Genomic DNA, 18,194 nt, shown 5'->3' with positions numbered 1-18,194 from the left:
ATACACAAATCTAAAGGGACGTAAAAGGGTTGAACACAAACATACACAGAATTTGGAGTGTTGGAAAACATAAGAACATTTAATGATCTCTTCTATTTTTCGTGTGATTAGAAATTTTTCCCTGTGAACAATTTTTTATTGTATGATTTTATATTTAGATAATTTAGTTGTTTGGAATTTTTTGTGGCATAAGGTAAAAGATACTAATCTAAATGTTTTTCCCTAATTGTTTTCTAGTTTTTCCAGAAGTTCTTACTGAATAAGGAGCACTGTCCTCAGTAATTCATGTTCTGAAGTTGATCTGACACTGTTACACATTTGTTTCTAGGACTTGTTTGTTTCACTGATCTGTTTTTCTATTTTTTAATCCAGTGCTGGATAACTTTTATAAATCTTGCTTTCTAGTATAGTTTGAGACCCAGTAACACCAAGCCCCATTCCTTCTTAATCTTTCTTCATTGTCTCTTGATATCTTTGCCCTTGTATTCCTTGAAATACATGTAGTTATTAGTTTGTGTAATTCTATAGTGTCCCTTTGATATAGTGCTAAATCTATAGAGTAATTCAGATAGATTCATTTTTATGATTTTGATGGGTCACAGCCGTAGACATTGACCTCTGTTAACTTATTGCCTGAAATAGAAAAGGCCAAGTCATACAACTTCCGAATATAAACATTTATTTGCAAGGCAAGCAGTTGCAAAGAAAGCAAGTCCACTGACTCCTCAGTAGCCAGAGACAAATGACAGATTTATAAAACTCATTTTTATAATAGAAACAGGAATTATAGGTCACAGAAATCTTGAGAAACTCATTCTGAACGTAATTGAGTTGGACAAGGCAGGTCACTTATGGTTAGTTTAGGTACTTTCTGAAGCAAATTGAGTATACTTTGGTAGTATTGCCAACATTTGGAGTGTGGACATGTCAGGGATGTAATGGGGAGTTGCTAGGGTGTGACAACTATTAAATTTAGTATTGTATTGAATTAGGACCAGGTCTATCATCGTGTCTGTCAAAGTGAGATTGCTTTTTTAGAAATCTTGTTCTGTAACTAGACATTTGTGGTTATGAGTGCTGTTTTATGATACATGTGGATTAACTAATACAATTTCTGCCCCTGTTGGAAGGAGGAACTTCAGGGAGCTAAAGGAAAGCAGAACTTAACCACTTAAACTTTAAAAAAAAAAAAAAGGAACTTCACTTTTAGCATATAGTATTTAGCTTAATGTAGTGAGTATTTATTACTACAAAGATATGTATGTATTCTAAATTATCCACTAATAAATAATAATCACTAATAAAACCTTATTAATCTTAATTTCTTCACTTCCTCCTATTATGTGTATGTTAATGTGCGTTTTTTTAATTGTGTATGGTATTTTTATGTATCTTTCCTTTGTTTTGGTTAAGTTCATTCTCAGATGTATAATGCTTCCTAAGTAATCTCTGTTGGAATTTTTCTTCAAATCTATTCCTCCTAGGTTTTGTTAGTAATATACAGAAAGGCTAATGAACTTAATAGATTTTTTTTTGGTATACTGTTTTAATGGTATTATCAATGGTCTTTATTCAGAGTTTTCACCGATTCTTTGGAATTCCTTAAATGATTATATCATTTTCAAATAGGAAGTAATTTTGCTTCTTCCTCAATTTCTTCTTATATTATTGCTAGTATTTCTAGCAGTAATTAGGATAATGATGCAAGCTTTCTGTCTATGCCCCTAGGATCTATATCTGTTGCTACTGTCATTTCTATTTGATTAATAATATGATTTATAATATTCTAGTGGGCATTCTTGCTGTATTTTTCATGTTGTTGCAAAAGGCTTCTGTTGTTTCTCTCTTAAAAATAAAGCCAGCTCTTGGTTTTTAGCTAGATACTTTGATTTAATGAGGAAAGATTATTTTACTCCTATACTTTTAACACAAATTAGTGTGCTTAATTTTGTTAAAGGTTTTTTGTTTAAAGCATCATCCTGCATGAATAGTGCCATAAATTTAGAATTAGAAGGTCTGGGTTCTGGTCCCATCTCTGCTACTTAGTCTAAATAGTAATATGATTTATAATATTTATCATTTTCCTAATGTTGAATTAATCTTGAAAGACAATGTGGCACTACTAGTATAAAGAGTATCATCTCTGGGGTCACAGAATGTGGGTTCAAATGCCACCTTTAATGTTCACTACTTGAGTTAAAGATGTTTGATGACTATTTTAGTGATGTTGGTCCATAGTTTCTTCCTTTGCTTTGTCTCTTCCTGGTTTACATTTCAGTACTATTGATAATTTGTTTTGAACATAGTAAATTAAATAGATGCAGATAAATAGATATATTCATATCCTATATATGTAGCTTGACTTTCTCTGTGTAATCAGGTTATAGCAGATGCCAAACAATCAAATGCATGATCTCTTTGATTTGTCTGTCTGTACTGCATTACATTATGGCAGTGTGCTATATATAGGATTCTGAAGACACTTATTTCTAGATATGTCATCTTACCTTCTAATATTAACATTCAGAAAAATATAGTTTAATGTTAATCTTGTCTTGGTTTTGGAAGTAGCATAAGCATTTTAAACAAAGTGTATTAAATTTACCTCTATGGTGCAGAAAATGGAGAAATTAATACAGTGGATTAAATAAATCATTATAGCTGTTTCTTTGTATTATTTTGGGGGGAAATATACAACTGTTCTAAAATACTTTCTATTTTGTTTTATTTTAGAGAAGAGAACAGACAACAATGGCAGGGTGTATTTTGTCAATCACAACACACGCATTACACAGTGGGAAGATCCCAGAAGTCAAGGGTAAGAACTTTCAATTACTGATTCATTTTTATTTATTTGCCTCAGTTGGATAAAGTTTTAAATTATTTCTCTATAAGAATTTGGAAGCTATAATAAGGTATGCATAAGGGGGTTGAGGAAGAAGTAAGTGTTCATTAAGTGCCTGGTATTTGCTAGGCACTGTTTAAGTACTTTACAAAATTTATCTTTCTTGATCATCAGAACAACTTGGGGGGGGGGGGTACAGCTAGGTGGCACAGTGAATAGAGCACTGGCCCTGGAGTCAGGAGGACCTGAGTTCAGATCTGGCCTCAGACACATAACATTCACAAGCTGTGTGACTCTGGGCAAGTCACTTAACCCCAAATGCCTCACTGGGAAAAAAAAAAACAACCACCCAACTCAGGGGGGTAGGTGCTATTATTGTCATCCCCATTTTGTAGTTGAGGAAACTGAGACAGACAAGTTAAGTGACTTGCCCAGATTCACACAGCTAGTCAGTGTCTGTGGTCAAATTTGAATTCAGGTCTTCTTGACTACAGATTTGGTACTCTATCCATGGTGCCATTTAGCTGCCTAGATATAAATCATAGCTAGCTTAGAGTATTGTTTTCTAAATTTTTCAACTTGAACAGGAGTTTGTAACAAAGTTTCTACATTAACAGTATGTGGTGAGGTCTGACGGCACATGCCTGGTATTTCAGTTGCCATAAAGACTGATGCAGTGGGGTTAAGCAGAACATATGTCTGCATTCAATCCTCCATCATGTATGGTGAGCCTCCAGTAGTAGGAGGGCGATGGTGGGGAGGGGTGGAGATGGGGACAGGACCATGTACTACATTGTCTTAAGAAGAGATAAGCTGGCCCAAATTGGGAAAAGAGGAGCTCAGAGCTCCCTGGCCACCCAGAGCGGCATTGGTCCCTGATCTGGCCTGGGCAAGGTAGGGAGGCCCAGCACCCAATCTTTTTAAAAAACAGACTACAATATGAAGTACAGCAAAATATTTCAAGCTCAGTATGCTCTGTGGCCAAATTTTTGTGTAAGAAATGTTGACTTACAGACAAAATTCATTGAAACATTTTAGATTGACTCATTTGTACTGGTACCATTTTGTTGGAAACATTTTTCTGTGGAGGTGGGAGAAAAAGAGAAACTTAAGCTGTAGTCAGTGAAAACATTCAAATACGCAGTTGTAAATTTCATAATTTTTTTTTAACTAAGATTTGATTATTCATTATTGAGGTGTGCTTCACGCTGGATTCTGTTTCCTAGATACAGAGAGATTATAACTTTATTGCATAATACAATTCAGTTGAACAGATGTTAAGTCCCTAGTATGTGCAGAACACTATCTTAGGCACTGAGGGTACAAAGACAAAAACAAAACAGTCCCTTCCCTCCTCCAGCTTAGATCCTGCTGAGGAGAGGAAATACAGTCTGTACACAGATAAACATGATGTAGGTTAGGGTGTAGTGCTTGGTCCAAAGGAGAGATCCAGAGTTCTCTGAGAATATTTGAGGAGGGAGAGAACATTTCATAGAGAAGGCTATATAGAGTTAGTAACACTTGAGTGGAGCTTTGAAAGACAGAAAGTAGTATATATTATTCTGGGGAGACTGATTGCCTATGTGAATATATGTATTTGGTAGATGGAACAATTAAGTTCAGGGAACACATCATTTAGTTTGTCCATAACGTAGACTTGTGTTAAGGGGAATCATGAAATAAAGCTAGTGAGATAGATTAGATTTAGATTTTTGAGAACCTTGAGTGCCAACCTAGAGAATTTGTATTTTTCTTAAATAAAATAGATAATGTCTAAATTTTTTGAGCAAGGGAATGATGGCATGGTTGGAACTTTTCCTGATGAAGGTTATTTTAGAAGTGATGTCAGTGATGGCTTAGAAAAGACCTAGGAGTTTGGAGGTGGAAAGAGCAGTTAAGTAGCTATTAATAACATACGTGAGAGGTGATAAAGGCCTGGGGCTGTAGGGTAGTGGCTCTGAGGATTGAGAATGGGACAGATGTGAGAGGTAATGGGGAAGTAGAATCAACATGACTTGGCAACTGATAGAATGTGATTGTAGGTTGGAGTTTAAGAGAGAAAAAAGTAAAAAAATCTGAGATTCAAACATGAATAACTGAGGTAGTGGTGGTACTCTCAACAGAATTTTAAAGGAAAGGTAGGATGGGGAACATGTCAAAAAAAAGCATGTTAATACTATACTGTATTGTAGACATAAGCCTGCCAGAAATCGTTTTTGTTAACTTTATCATTATTCCAAATCCAGTCACTGTTTTGCTTTAAAGAGAAGTGTTCAAATTGACATATTTTCAACACAAGAAACTTTGGAATTAATATTTATAAGAACCCTGAAAAAGGAAACCTTTCTGTTTTAAAAATATATTTAATATTTTATATTTTCCCCAATTATATTTAAAAACTGTTTTTGACTTTCGTTTGTAAAATTTTGAGTTCCAAATTCTCTTCCTCCTTCCCTTTTTTCCCCTGTAATTGAGAATGCGTGCAGTTTTGTATAGATCATGCATATACAGTCATGCAAAACATATTTCCATATTAATCATGTTGTGAAAGAAAATACAGACCGAAAAGAGGGGGAAACACAAGAAAAATAAGATTTTTTTAAAAGTATGCTTCAATCTACATTCAGACTCTATTAGTCCTTTCTGTGGAAATGGATATTTTTCATCATAAGTCCTTTGGAATTATCTGAGATCATTGTATTGCTGAGAATAGCTAAATCATTCACAGTTGATCATGATATAGTATTACTGTTACTGTGTACAATGTTCTCCTGGTTCTGCTCATTTCAGTTTGCATTAGTTCATGTAGGTCTTAGCAGGTTTTTCTAAGAGCATCCTGCTCATCATTTCTTATAGTACAATAGTATTCCATCACAATCATATAACACAATTTGTTCAGCCATTACCCAGTTGATGAGCATTCCTTTAATTTCTAGTTATGTGCCACCATAAAAAAAGCTACTACAAGTATATTTGTACATATAGGTCCTTTCCTTTTTTGTTTTTTATCTCTTTGGGATACAGACCTAGTAGTGGTATTACTGGATCAAAGGGAGTATGCATGGTCTTTCAGCATAGTTCCAAGTTATTTACCAGAATGGTTGAATCAGTTCACAATTCTGCCAACAGTGCATTAGTGTCTCAATTTTCCCACATCCCCTCCAACATTTGTCATTTTTCTTTTCTGTCACATTAATAATTCTGGTAGGTATGGAATGGTATGTACTATATGTGTTCCTTCTAACTACCTTAATGAGAAAGTTCTTAGGACTTATAAGTATCATATTCCCATGTACGAATTTAAACAGTTTAACCTTACTGAATTCCTTATGATTTCTCTTTCCTGTTTACCTTTTTATACTTCTTTCGAGTCTTGCAAGTGAAAGTCACATTTTCTGTTCAGCTTTGTCTTTTCATCAGAAATGCTTAAAAGTCCTCTATTTCATTAAATATCCATTTCCCCCCCAAAGGATTGTACTTGATTTTGTTGGGTAAGTGATTCTTGGTTGTAATCCTAGTTCCTTTACCCTTCAGAATATCGTATTTTAAGTTCTCTGCTCCTTTAATGTAGAAACTGCTGAAACATATGTTATCCTGACTGTGACTCCATGATATTTGAATTTTTCTGTCTAGCAACTAGCAGTATTTTCTCAATATTTTTTCCTTGATCATAACTTTCAGGTAGTCCAATAATTTTTAAATTCTCTCTCCTTGATCCATGTTCCCTGTCAGTTGTTTTCCCCAACAAGAATAGTTCACATTTTCTTTTTTTTCCCCATTCTTTTGATTTTGTTTTATTGTTTCTTTTTGTGGAGTCATTAGCTTCCACTTTCCCTATTCTAACTTTTAAGGAATTATTTTCTTCAGAGAGCTTTTATACCTTTTTTTTTCTCCATTTGGCCAATTCAGTTTTTTGTTTGTTTTGCAGTTGTTTTTGGTTTGTTCTTATGAGGCAGTTGGGGTTAATTGACTTGCCCAGAGTCACACAACTAGTGAGTGTTTTATGTGTGAGGCCAGATTTGAACTCTGGTCCTCCTGATTCCAGGGCCAGTCAGTTCAATTTTTAAGGAGTTCTTTTCTTAAGTGAATTTTTGTACATCTTTTTCCATGTGGCCAATTCTGCTTTTGAAATACCCCAAGGTCATCTGAGGAGGGTGAATTGGCCTAAGTTGAAAATGGAGCACATCAAAGCTCACTTGCCAACCAGAGTGGGATCAGGTGCGTAAATAGCTCCTGTGTTTCCAGACTTGGCACAAAAGGGAGATCTAGTCTGTCTTTCTATTTTTTTAAGGTTCAGTGGCCTCTTTTGTACAGGAGTGGGATAAGTATCAATAACTCCCTATCTCTTCTCCCTCAAACTTGCCCCCCCAGTTAAAAGCCAAGAGATCCGCCTCCCCCTAAAAAACCCCCTGCTATAAAAAAGAAGCAAATGATTATAGTCAAAAAGAATCCTATGATAAATGGAGGTTGAACATCAGATTTCACAGTATTCAGGAAAGTGAAAAGATGTGGAGGCACCAAGTATATCAGACTCTTTCAGTGATTTTAGGTGAGAAAGGAAGGAGAGACAAAGGATGACAGCTAGTGGGAAGGGTAGGCTCCAGTGAGGTTTTTTTAAAAGGTAGCAGAGACTTGAGCAGATTTGTGGACAGTAGGGAAGTTTCAGTAGATAGGCAGAGGTTAAAAGTTAAAGAAAGAGTTGGGATGACAGTGGGGACAGTTTGTTGGAGGAGATAGAAAGGGACGAGATCAAGGTTACATGGAAAGGGAAGGGTTGGCCTTGACTCATCATTAGAGACTGGAGTAAAAGAGGAGATAGTAGAGGATGGTGGCATAAAGGGAAGGGTAGATGATACTTCTAACCAGATAACGTTCTTGAAATACAAGGAGACATTTTAAATATTCCCTTTGCTTAGAGAATTCTGTAGTTTAGGGCAGGGGTTCTTAACTTGTTTGTGTCATGGAACTTTTGGCAATCTGGTGAAACTATGGATCCCTTCCCAGAATATAGTTTTTAAATGTGTTAAATAAAGTCCTTAGATTACTAAAGAAATCAATTATGTTGAAAACAAAAAACTGAGAAAGGAAGTTTTCAGACACTTAAGAACCCCCGATCTAGGTTCAATTCCTTTTTCCAGGTAAAATCCTACTGTATACAATAAACCTTTTCCAGCCCCCTTTAATGCTAGTGTGTTTACTCTCTCGATTATCTCGAACTTGTCCAATATGTATCCTGTTTGTACATAGTTGTTTGCATGTTGATTCTACTCCCTTCCCCCCCCCCCTTGTTAAACTGTGAGGTCCTTGAGAGTAGGGACTTTTACTTTTCTTTGTATATACCTAGCATTTAACACAGTGCTTTGAACATAGCAGGTGCTTAATAAATGCTGTTGATTGATTTAACTAACACTTGGAATTGTGTTTCCAGTAAGAGTAATCAGTTTGTATTGATATATATGTATATATATCTCCTTACACTTTAACCCAGTCTTCTTAATTCAAAGAGAAGGTTTGATGAAACAGGTGTTGAAGGCTGAATGATATATGAAAGGAACTTGGGTGGGGCAGATAGGTGGCTCAGTGGATAGAGCTTTGGCATTGGAGTCAGGAGAACTTGGGTTCAAATGTGGCCTCAGACATATAACACTTACTAGTTGTGTGACCCTGGGCAAGTCACTTAACCTTGATTGCCCATCAAAAAAGAAAAAAAGAAAAAGAAAAGGAACTTGGGGATGTTTAACTTAATGAAGAGAAAACTTTCAAGGGGCAAGGGGAAAGAAAATGTATCGTGTGAAATAGGAACTATTGTAATAGTTTTATTTTGCTTGACCCTGGAGGACATAAATTGTGAAAAGGTTGCAGAAAGGCAAATTTCACCTCCATAAATGGAAGAACTTTCTCATGCTCAGAGCTGTCCAAAAATGGAGTATGCTGCCTTCTGTGGTCATGAGTTCCTTGCCACTTGTCACTTGTCAAGGGAGAAGTTGGATGACTTCCTATTAGTGATGTGTAAGAGGATTTTCCTGTTTTAGGTAAGATTGGATTAGATGACCTTAAGTTTTCTTCCAGCTTTGAGACTGTAAGATTCTAATTAGGAATAAAATCTGTTTAGTACAACAGAGAAAATTGTTATTAGCCCGTGAAAAATCACTCCTGTGACAGTGACAGCATTAGTAAAATGCTTTTTCTGGTATCTAAAGGCAAAACAATAAACACCACTAGAAAGTGTTAAGTAATTCCCTATTCGTTACATTCTATACTTGTAAAAGTTCAAATGCTCAAATTCATTAGATAAACTTGTTTGTTGGCATTACCAGAAGAGTTTTCCATAGAACATAAATGAAGCCAGTCACAGAAATGCTACAACTTAGAGGCGACATTCTAGAAGGTTTTTCCTCACATTTGCCCTTGTTTCTAGTTTCTGTACTTGGCAACCACCATACAGTATTAGTACTGTCTAACTGGTTTTGTATTTTCATGTTTTTCAGTCAGTTAAATGAGAAGCCTTTACCGGAAGGCTGGGAAATGAGATTTACTGTGGATGGAGTTCCATATTTTGTGGATCACAATAGGAGAACGACAACCTATATAGATCCCCGAACGGGAAAATCTGCTCTGTAAGCATTCTGAAAATCGCAAATTAACATTAAGCTCTTTGAATTGCATGTTGCAGTATAAAAAAGTTTTGCGCATTTGTTTTTTGTTTCACAATTCTTGATGCACAGGGGTAGGAGTTTTATTTCCTTGGAAACTACATTCTAGCCTTTCTCTTTCTACTAAGTATTTAGTATTTTTATTTGCTTTTACAGGACACTGTGTCCTGAAGTCTTTACCTACTGGCCACCATCTGCCAAACAAAGCACTGCGTGTTATTCTATAGAAATCATTATCCTTATACTACTCAACAGATGAATCCAAATTCTCTGATTTCTACTCATTTCCAGTCCTTTTTGATTTTTAGCGTATTCATTACTCTCTACCTATTGCATGCCAAAAAGTATTCATGTTTTAAGATAGAACTAAGCTTTTGGAATTGAATCATAAAAGCTCTCATTGAGGAGGATGGATTAGAGGGGGAATTGCATTTCATATGGGATAATATTTGTGGTTTTCTTAGTCTCATGTGTCCAGTTTGAACACTAGCTCGTATGGTAGCTAGCTACTAAGCTGTATAGTTCAGTTATTTTTGCAGTTACTTAAATAAGTTTTGTTTCAGTTGTGTCAGAATAAGGAGGTATACTAATGACAGGAGTGATATGTTCTCAATTCTTTTTCTTTTCTGTTCTCAGAGATAATGGACCCCAAATAGCCTATGTTAGGGATTTCAAGGCAAAAGTTCACTATTTCCGTTTCTGGTGTCAGGTCAGTATCATAAAATGTTTCTTTACAACTTTTTAAGCTACTTCTAATTAGGCAGTTATGAAATAGCTATCACATAAGAAGATGGGAAAATAAGGGGTTTTTTAGACAATAGAATCTTTTCCCTTCCTCTTGATTAATGGAGGAGACTCCATCCCAGTTTGATACCCGTTTTCATCCTTTTTTTAAAAAGCAAAATGGTATCTGAGATAGTATAAAGTGAGTGAGTACATAAGTATCTTTTCACATTATCAGGTCAGCCTTTTGAAAATTGATTCCCCCAAATCTTCAGAAACATTCACCATCATCATCACTAGCATTTTAAGGCCTATGAAGTATTTTTTTTTACCAGCCCTTTTCATATTTGTCATTATTTATTTAGAGCACAAGTATTGATCAACATGTCAGTGATTGTCAGGATCTAAAGAAATTTAGTACCAGAAGTAAACATGCTATTCTCTTCTAATTACAGTTAACTTTCTTACAGTATCAGCCCATCAATAGGTGTTCATGGAACTCTAATAATATGTTTGTACTTAATGTCATTGGGTGCAAAAGAAGTTGAAGATACAGCTACCACCCATCATGGAACTTATAGTGTCTCTGGAGAGACAAAATATGCAATTAATAGAGGACAAGACAGTATTATATGCAACAACGATATCATATTTATGTAATGCACTAAATTGAGTACTGCACAAATTAGCATTTTACAATTAGCGTTAATAGGTAACATGTTTTTATTATATAAGTGCTCACTTAGAATATTTCAGCAATTTTTTATATGTAGAGTAGTAATTATTTTTATTAGGAAATAGTGACAAATGTACATTCTGCACAATGTACTAATTACGTAGAACAGTTAACTGCAAAAGGAGTTAAAGAGGAGAAGAGATCATTGTGGGCTGATTTTTTTTTTAAGGGAGGATATAATGGACGTAGAGTTCCACTTCTGCCTGGGGAAGGGAATGATATCTTCCTACCCTATACAGATCTGCAAAATATTTCCTCATGTAATTAGAGACCTTTTCCCTGATCTGTTGGTAGAGAATTTGGCCTGATTAGGTTTGGGAGATTGCATGACTTTACACATTTACAGAAGAGTCTAAAGCCATTAATGATGATAAAAGACATTTTTTGCAGCCCTTTGGTCCAAAACATAAGTGATTATTAATAGTTTTACAGAAGTGATCAGGATGTGATTGGTCATGAGAATGATAATATGCTTGCGCCCATTTTTTTTTAATGTAGTTAAGTACATCAGTTACCTTTTATCTGAACTAAATTCCTTAACCAAAATGATTGATTTAAATGAATTAGTGTTGGATGATTTATTTTTTGCATCAAATTTGGTTTTATTTCAATTCATTACTTTTTTTTTAGTGCGATGAATTTAATAGTTAACATTTGACTACGATAACCATTACTTTAGATTAGTAGTTATAGCTTAGATTCTTATGACTCTAAGGAGAAATTAGTCAAAGAAAAAGTAACTAGTAGGAATGAATTATCTGAAGTACCATTTAGAACATACAGTTAGGCAATATATTATTGCAAAAGCACCTGTAACTTTCTGAGTTTTACTTGTTTATGTTTCTTGCAGATGTGCTTTAATTCTCATTGATATTCTTAAATACACACCTAGATGTAAAAAAGATAAATTCAGATTCATACAACAACCACTTTTTTATTGGTACCGTGTTAAATGTACATTTCACCCTCATTATTTGATAATTGGCTTTAATGTTTTACTTGAATCATTTATATTTCAGCAATTGGCTATGCCACAGCACATCAAGATTACAGTGACAAGAAAAACTTTGTTTGAAGATTCATTTCAGCAGGTATCGTGGTGCGTCATCAAATGCCTGGAGACAGGATTGATGCTTAGGAACAGCTTCTCTTTGCCTGTCCCTCTCTCAGAATTTCAGCTCTGTGTTAGAATTAGGACCTGTGGACTTGTCACTGAAGTGATCTCAGTCAAGACAGCTGCTTAGCCTGAATCTCCCAAGTTTATGATGAACCTTGGGCCTTCCAAGGAAGAAGAGATTTTCCTTAAATTCAGTGAACTCATTGTCAGGCACAGCAACATTTCATTTTTCCCTGCCTCTATTTTCTGCTTAAATTTATACTTACTGTCATCTGGATAATCAGCCTCTGTTGACTAGCTTATTTGTAGTTATGTTTCTTGGAAACTTTGAAGATCAGTAGAAGCAATAGAGGACAGAAGGAGAATAATAAAGCATTGCTATATATATTTTTAGAAACTCTCAGGGAGGAACTAGCAATCATTATTAGAGTATCATTCATTAAGAATGCAAAGGTGACAAATTTGGCTTGAAAATTAACATCAAAACTCTTTGGTAGCAGGATAAATGATGACCTAGACATATTAAGTTTTATTTTCTTACTGTATCTGCCTGTTGAAAGAAACTATGAGGAGAGCATATTTGTGAATTTTTAAAGATATTAGATATTAATGGGGAATACTGTTACTTAACTCTCTTTTTAATGCTTAACACATCTCTCATATTTTTTATTCCCTTCTCCAATTGACCCTTCCCTAAAACTGTTTTCAATACTTGTAATTCTTTGTATCTTAAACTCATAGCTTTTAACATTTAGTTTTCTTATTTGACTTTGACATGGATCTATATTTGGAATTTAATATTTTTTTCTTCTGGCCCATCAGACGGTCTGGGAATAGATAGGTTTTTTTTTTAATCTACTCTGATTTTAAAAATTATATTTTTAGTGCTGTAGCTATATTAACCTACAATCTCAATTCCTGATATACCTTTTTCTAAGAGAAAATGAGATTTGATTTACATTTAAGAATTTTTAGTACTTTACAAACCAAATTTGAATCAGGTAGTAGTAACCCACTTTTTATAGATAGAAAAACTAAGGCACAGAAGTTGATAGTGTTCCCAGTGTAACATAATACTAATGTGTTGTACTTCATGCTTGAAGAGTTATTGATTCTATGTAAGATATGTATGGTCAGGGTTATTTTTGCAATTCTGATAGAGTAATTCTCCATACACTGGGGCTATGGGCACACATATGTAAAATAACCTAGTTTCAGGGGTGCAGTCTGTGGCTATGGAACTGATTATCTTTTCACTGCTTATTCTAGGGAATTAAGTCCATGATCTTGGTTACACTGGCATCATGTTGTGGTCAACTGAACCAGCTAGACACATTAAACTCTAGTAGATTCACAAAAAAAGTGAATTCATGTACTCACTGAAAGTGTGTGTATATATAAACACTACTCTTGTCTGTCCTTAAAGTCTGTAGAATTTAGGAGGAAGATATACTTCCTAAAAGTGATATTTACATAGTTCTTTAAGAGGCTTTTAATAACAAATTGTTCTTTTTTTATAGATAATGAGTTTCAATCCCCAGGATCTTCGAAGACGTTTGTGGGTGATTTTTCCAGGAGAAGAAGGTTTAGATTATGGAGGTGTGGCAAGGTAGTGATTATCTGGTTACTAAGAATTTAGTTTCTTTTTTACAATGGAATTAGTACATTTTTTATATTAGGATATTCCTCCCATCTTTGATTTGGGAAAATTGAGGAATAAGAATTAAGAAATCTCTTGTATTTCCTGACCTCTTTACATTATTAGTATGTGATCAAAGGTGTATAGGAAGTTTTAGATAAAAAAACTGCTTGTTTCATTCTAAACTCAACTAAAAACTGCTTTCTTGATGTTACTATTGCTCTACTGTTAAGTCGTGTGACCTTTTCTCAAAAACTTCTCATCCTCCTTAGTCTTTTCTGCAGCTTTTGTGCCATTGCCCTTTCCTCATTCACTTCCTGCCTGTCTAGGGTGCTAGGTGGCACCACAGTGCATAGGGCACTGGACCTGGAGTCAGGAAGACCTGAATTCAAGACCTTCAGACACTTACTAGCTGTGTGACCCTGGGCAAGTTATTTAACCTCTGTTTGCTGCAGTTTCTTCAACTGTAAATGGGATAATCAAAGCAACTACCTTCTTTTAGGCATGCCATACTCACATGTCCAAAATGTTACTGTCTTCTCTCCCAAACCCATCTCTATACAATTTCCTAATTGTCTGAAGGATACCAGCATTCTCCCATTCACCTAGATTTTTTAGCCTCAAAATTATCCTTGATTCTTCACTTCTCTTCCCCTTCCATGTCTAATCATTTGCCAAATTTTGTTAGTTCTATCTCGATATCATCTCTTCATCCTCTCCTCTCTGTTCTCATGGACACCATCCTGATGTAGTTCTGCTTTCTAATACTGTTCCTACTTCCAGTCTCCTAAATTACAGGCTTGACTCTCTTGCTTATCTGCTCAAGAATCTGTAATCACTCCCTCTTGCTTCTTGGATAAAATGCAGACTCCTCGGCATGGCATTTAAAGCCTTGTAAATTCTGACCCTCAACTTCATTTCTAGACTTATTTTACACTACTGCTCTTCACAAATGCTGTATTCTTACTGCTCTTTTAACCATTTCAATACTTCTCTGAGTTAGTAAGGTCAGACTTATCTTAGAGAAACTTAGGAATAAGAATTTGTGAATTGCCAGGAGTCATACTTGGGAGTCCATGGCTGAATTAAGTCTAGTAAGACCATGTGCCTGTCCACAATCATTTGGTATTCATCAAGCATTCATCAAGTGTCTTCTGTGTACAGAGCATTATTGTTGGATGCCAGAGAGATGTAACAATAAATAAGATGTGGGTCCCTGCCTTCAAGGTAGAAAAGATGGACCAGGAGATAATAATAATACAGAGTACAATAAAATAATTGCATAAGGAAAGATGTACAAACAATGTGTCATGAAAGTACAGAAGAAAAAGTGATTACAAAGAGGACTATTAGGGTCATGGAAGAGGTGGTGACTGAGTGGAGCCTTTAAGGAGGTATATGAAGACAGGTAAAGAAAGTAGGTTGGTAGAGGAGGAATGGGAATTCATATTCCAGCCATATTGAGTGGCGGAAGGTGAGATGATACAGGACACACTTCAACCATGTGGGAGCTTTAACTATTTTTTAGAAACTTCTAAGTTTATATTTGCATTAATGAGCTGGTAAAACCTTGGCTGTCTGTACATACACATACACACATATGCATACATAAATAATTGAAATTTCGTTGGAGGTTTGCAAAGTCAACATCTGTTGGGGGAGGGGGAATGCTAACAACTGAGCAGTTTGTTTTTTGGACTGTACTTTGATTTGTAAATGGGTTATTTTAAAGGTTTTTACCATAAATTTTCTTTTAATTTCAGAGAATGGTTCTTTCTTTTGTCACATGAAGTGCTGAACCCAATGTATTGCCTGTTTGAATATGCAGGGAAGGATAATTACTGCTTGCAAATAAACCCAGCTTCTTATATCAATCCAGACCATCTGAAATACTTTCGTTTTATTGGCAGGTTTATTGCCATGGTAAGTTGAAGTTGAGAGCATAGCATATCTACAGGACATATTTTCGAACTCTCTTATTTGAAAATTTCCCAGAAAATAGTAAAATTATTACTACATGCTCCTAATGTTGGGCTTAGCAGCTGATATTCCAGAATTTTGTAGTTATTCACAAAATCTTTGAATTGGAAAGGACATCTGAGTTTATGTGTTCAAACCCTGAGCTAGAGCCCTGCAATTCTACCATCCTCAAAAATAGTTGTTTACCCTCTCTTTGAAAACTGCCAGTCACAGGGCACTAGAGGCTGGTGTAATGGATAAAATAGCAGAATAGAGTCAGAAGGCTGGGTTTGAGGCCCATCTGGGACACTTAACTACATATGTGTGACCATGACAAATTATTCAACTTCTCGGAGACTCAGTTTATTCATTTGTAAACTAAAAATATGGTATAACTACCTACTTCATAGGATTGGTATGACCTATTATTGTTATGGCAGTCTACTTCACTCTCATTCACAGAGCTTGTTAAATTTTTCTCTGAGTTGGCTTTCCTGTATTTTGACCATTGGGCACTAGAGTAATACAAGTTTACTGTCACATTACATTATTATGGTTGCTTTTAACAGTTTGAATGCTGAATTCATTGTATAAGAATTCTGTGAATTAAATCTTTTTCTTATTCTTCAGGCATTATTCCATGGAAAATTCATAGATACAGGCTTTTCTTTGCCATTCTATAAACGTATCTTGAATAAACCTGTTGGACTCAAGGACCTAGAATCTATTGATCCAGAATTTTACAATTCTCTCATCTGGGTTAAGTAAGTTTCTGATTAGTTTACTTTGTGAAATTGCAGTTCAGGTGCCTTAATTTTTCATTTCCTAATTGCCACCAAATCATTGAAGTGTAATTTATTTTTGGAATTGAGCCTACCCTAAACTAAACTTTTCTTTTTTTCATTATGCTTTATAATAAACTTGATAGAAATGTGACTAAGGACTTGTAGATTTGGACAAAGGTGTAATGACTAAAGAACATAATTTCCTAATTCTTTATTTTACTTTGTTAATTCGATTTAATTACCATTTCATAGTTAGAAATGCAGTTCCTTCAAAACATAATTGAGTTGTTCAGGGAATAAATAATGGATTCTATGTTGTATCAATTTTTTAACAGAGAAAACAATATCGAAGAATGTGGTTTAGAGATGTACTTCTCAGTTGATAAGGAAATTCTTGGTGAAATTAAGAGTCATGAACTGAAACCCAATGGCAGTAATATTCTAGTAACAGAAGAAAATAAAGAAGAATACATTAGGTAAGAGAAAATGTACTCTTTATATTGTTCCTCTCATCATCTTGGCTCCTTTCTTGAAACTTTCAGCAAGTTAACTAAAAAATGAACACATGGTCTTAATTTTAAAAGACTGATTACTCTTATTTTTTAAATGTTCATAAGAGGGGCCAGGTTACCACAGATTATCAAACTGAGTGTTAGAAAAGATTTTTAACATGTCTGCTCAGTCCACCTAAATTTAACAATTTTAGAAGTATATTAAAATTTTAATTTAGGGTAGACTTTTATATTTTGAAGTCTTAATTATTAAAACTGAAGAGTTTTTGGTTTGATTTTTGAGTAAAGGCTTTCTTCTTAACTACACGTGGGTATTTTTTTTTAATTAAATTAAATTTTTTTCAGTCAGTAGGTATTTATTTTCTCTTCTTCCCAGCTCTCTGAATTTTATACACACACACAACTCTTGTAATAAATAGAATGTTCTCCTGGTTCTTCTTTCTTCGTTATTCATCAGAATGTCTTTCCCGGTTTTTCTGGAGCCATCTTTTTCATCATTTTTATTGCACAATAGTATTCCATTACATCAGTATACTATAATTTATTCAACCATTTTCCCAATTAATGGGCATCCCCTTGATTTCTAGATCTATGCTGCTGCAAAAAGAGTGTCTCTTAAATATTTTTGTATATATGGGTCCTTTTTCCTCTTTCATTTGTTCTATTATCATGAGAAGGTAGGGAGCCTCCTATGCCAAACAGTGGTATTTCTCAGTCAAGGAAGTTTAATAACTTCTTATTAAACAATGGTTCCAAATTGCTTTCTAGATTGGTTAATTTATAGCTCCAGTAGTTTATTATTGTGCCTATTTTCCCACAGCCCCATCAGCATTGTCATTTTCTCTTTTTGTCATCTTTGTCGACTGATGAATATTAGCTGGAACCTCCACATTATTTTAATGTTCATTATTCTGTTGTTAGTGATTTGGTACATTTATTTGTATGGTTGGTGATAGCATGTACTTCTTCATTTGAAAATTACCTTGTTCATATCATTTGACCATTTATCTATTAGGGAATGGCTTTTGTTCTTATAAATTTAAATCAACACTTTTATAAATTTTAGAAATGAAACCCTTATCAGACAAACTTGTTGCAAAGATTTTTTTCTAGTTATTTCCCTACAAAATTTAATTTCATTGGTTTTCTTTGTGGGAGGGGAAACATTAATTCTATGCGATCAGAATTATCCATTTTATGATTATGATTCACATATATACATTCA

The 18,194-nt window shown here is 34.7% G+C and overlaps 1 protein-coding gene across 2 annotated transcripts in view; it reads left to right on the top strand.

Moving 5' to 3' along the window:
* Positions 1–18,194, top strand: part of ITCH (itchy E3 ubiquitin protein ligase) — a 150,355-nt gene that overhangs the window by 117,331 nt on the left and 14,830 nt on the right. For both annotated transcript variants that reach the window (XR_002326840.2, XM_020998549.2), the window contains exons 12-19: positions 2,734–2,818; positions 9,334–9,462; positions 10,135–10,207; positions 11,977–12,048; positions 13,595–13,683; positions 15,477–15,636; positions 16,303–16,436; positions 16,793–16,933. Coding sequence is in view for 1 of the 2 variants with exons in the window: in XM_020998549.2 (XP_020854208.1) it covers positions 2,734–2,818; positions 9,334–9,462; positions 10,135–10,207; positions 11,977–12,048; positions 13,595–13,683; positions 15,477–15,636; positions 16,303–16,436; positions 16,793–16,933 (883 nt within the window). In the remaining variant the exon portion in view is untranslated. The remainder of the gene's footprint in view (positions 1–2,733; positions 2,819–9,333; positions 9,463–10,134; positions 10,208–11,976; positions 12,049–13,594; positions 13,684–15,476; positions 15,637–16,302; positions 16,437–16,792; positions 16,934–18,194) is intronic.

The sequence above is a fragment of the Phascolarctos cinereus genome, unplaced genomic scaffold (genome assembly GCF_003287225.1).
Source record: "Phascolarctos cinereus isolate Bilbo 61053 unplaced genomic scaffold, phaCin_HiC Scaffold_2;HRSCAF=192, whole genome shotgun sequence".
Classification (NCBI taxonomy): Eukaryota; Metazoa; Chordata; class Mammalia; order Diprotodontia; family Phascolarctidae; genus Phascolarctos; species Phascolarctos cinereus.
This window is presented reverse-complemented; position numbering and strand designations above follow the sequence as displayed.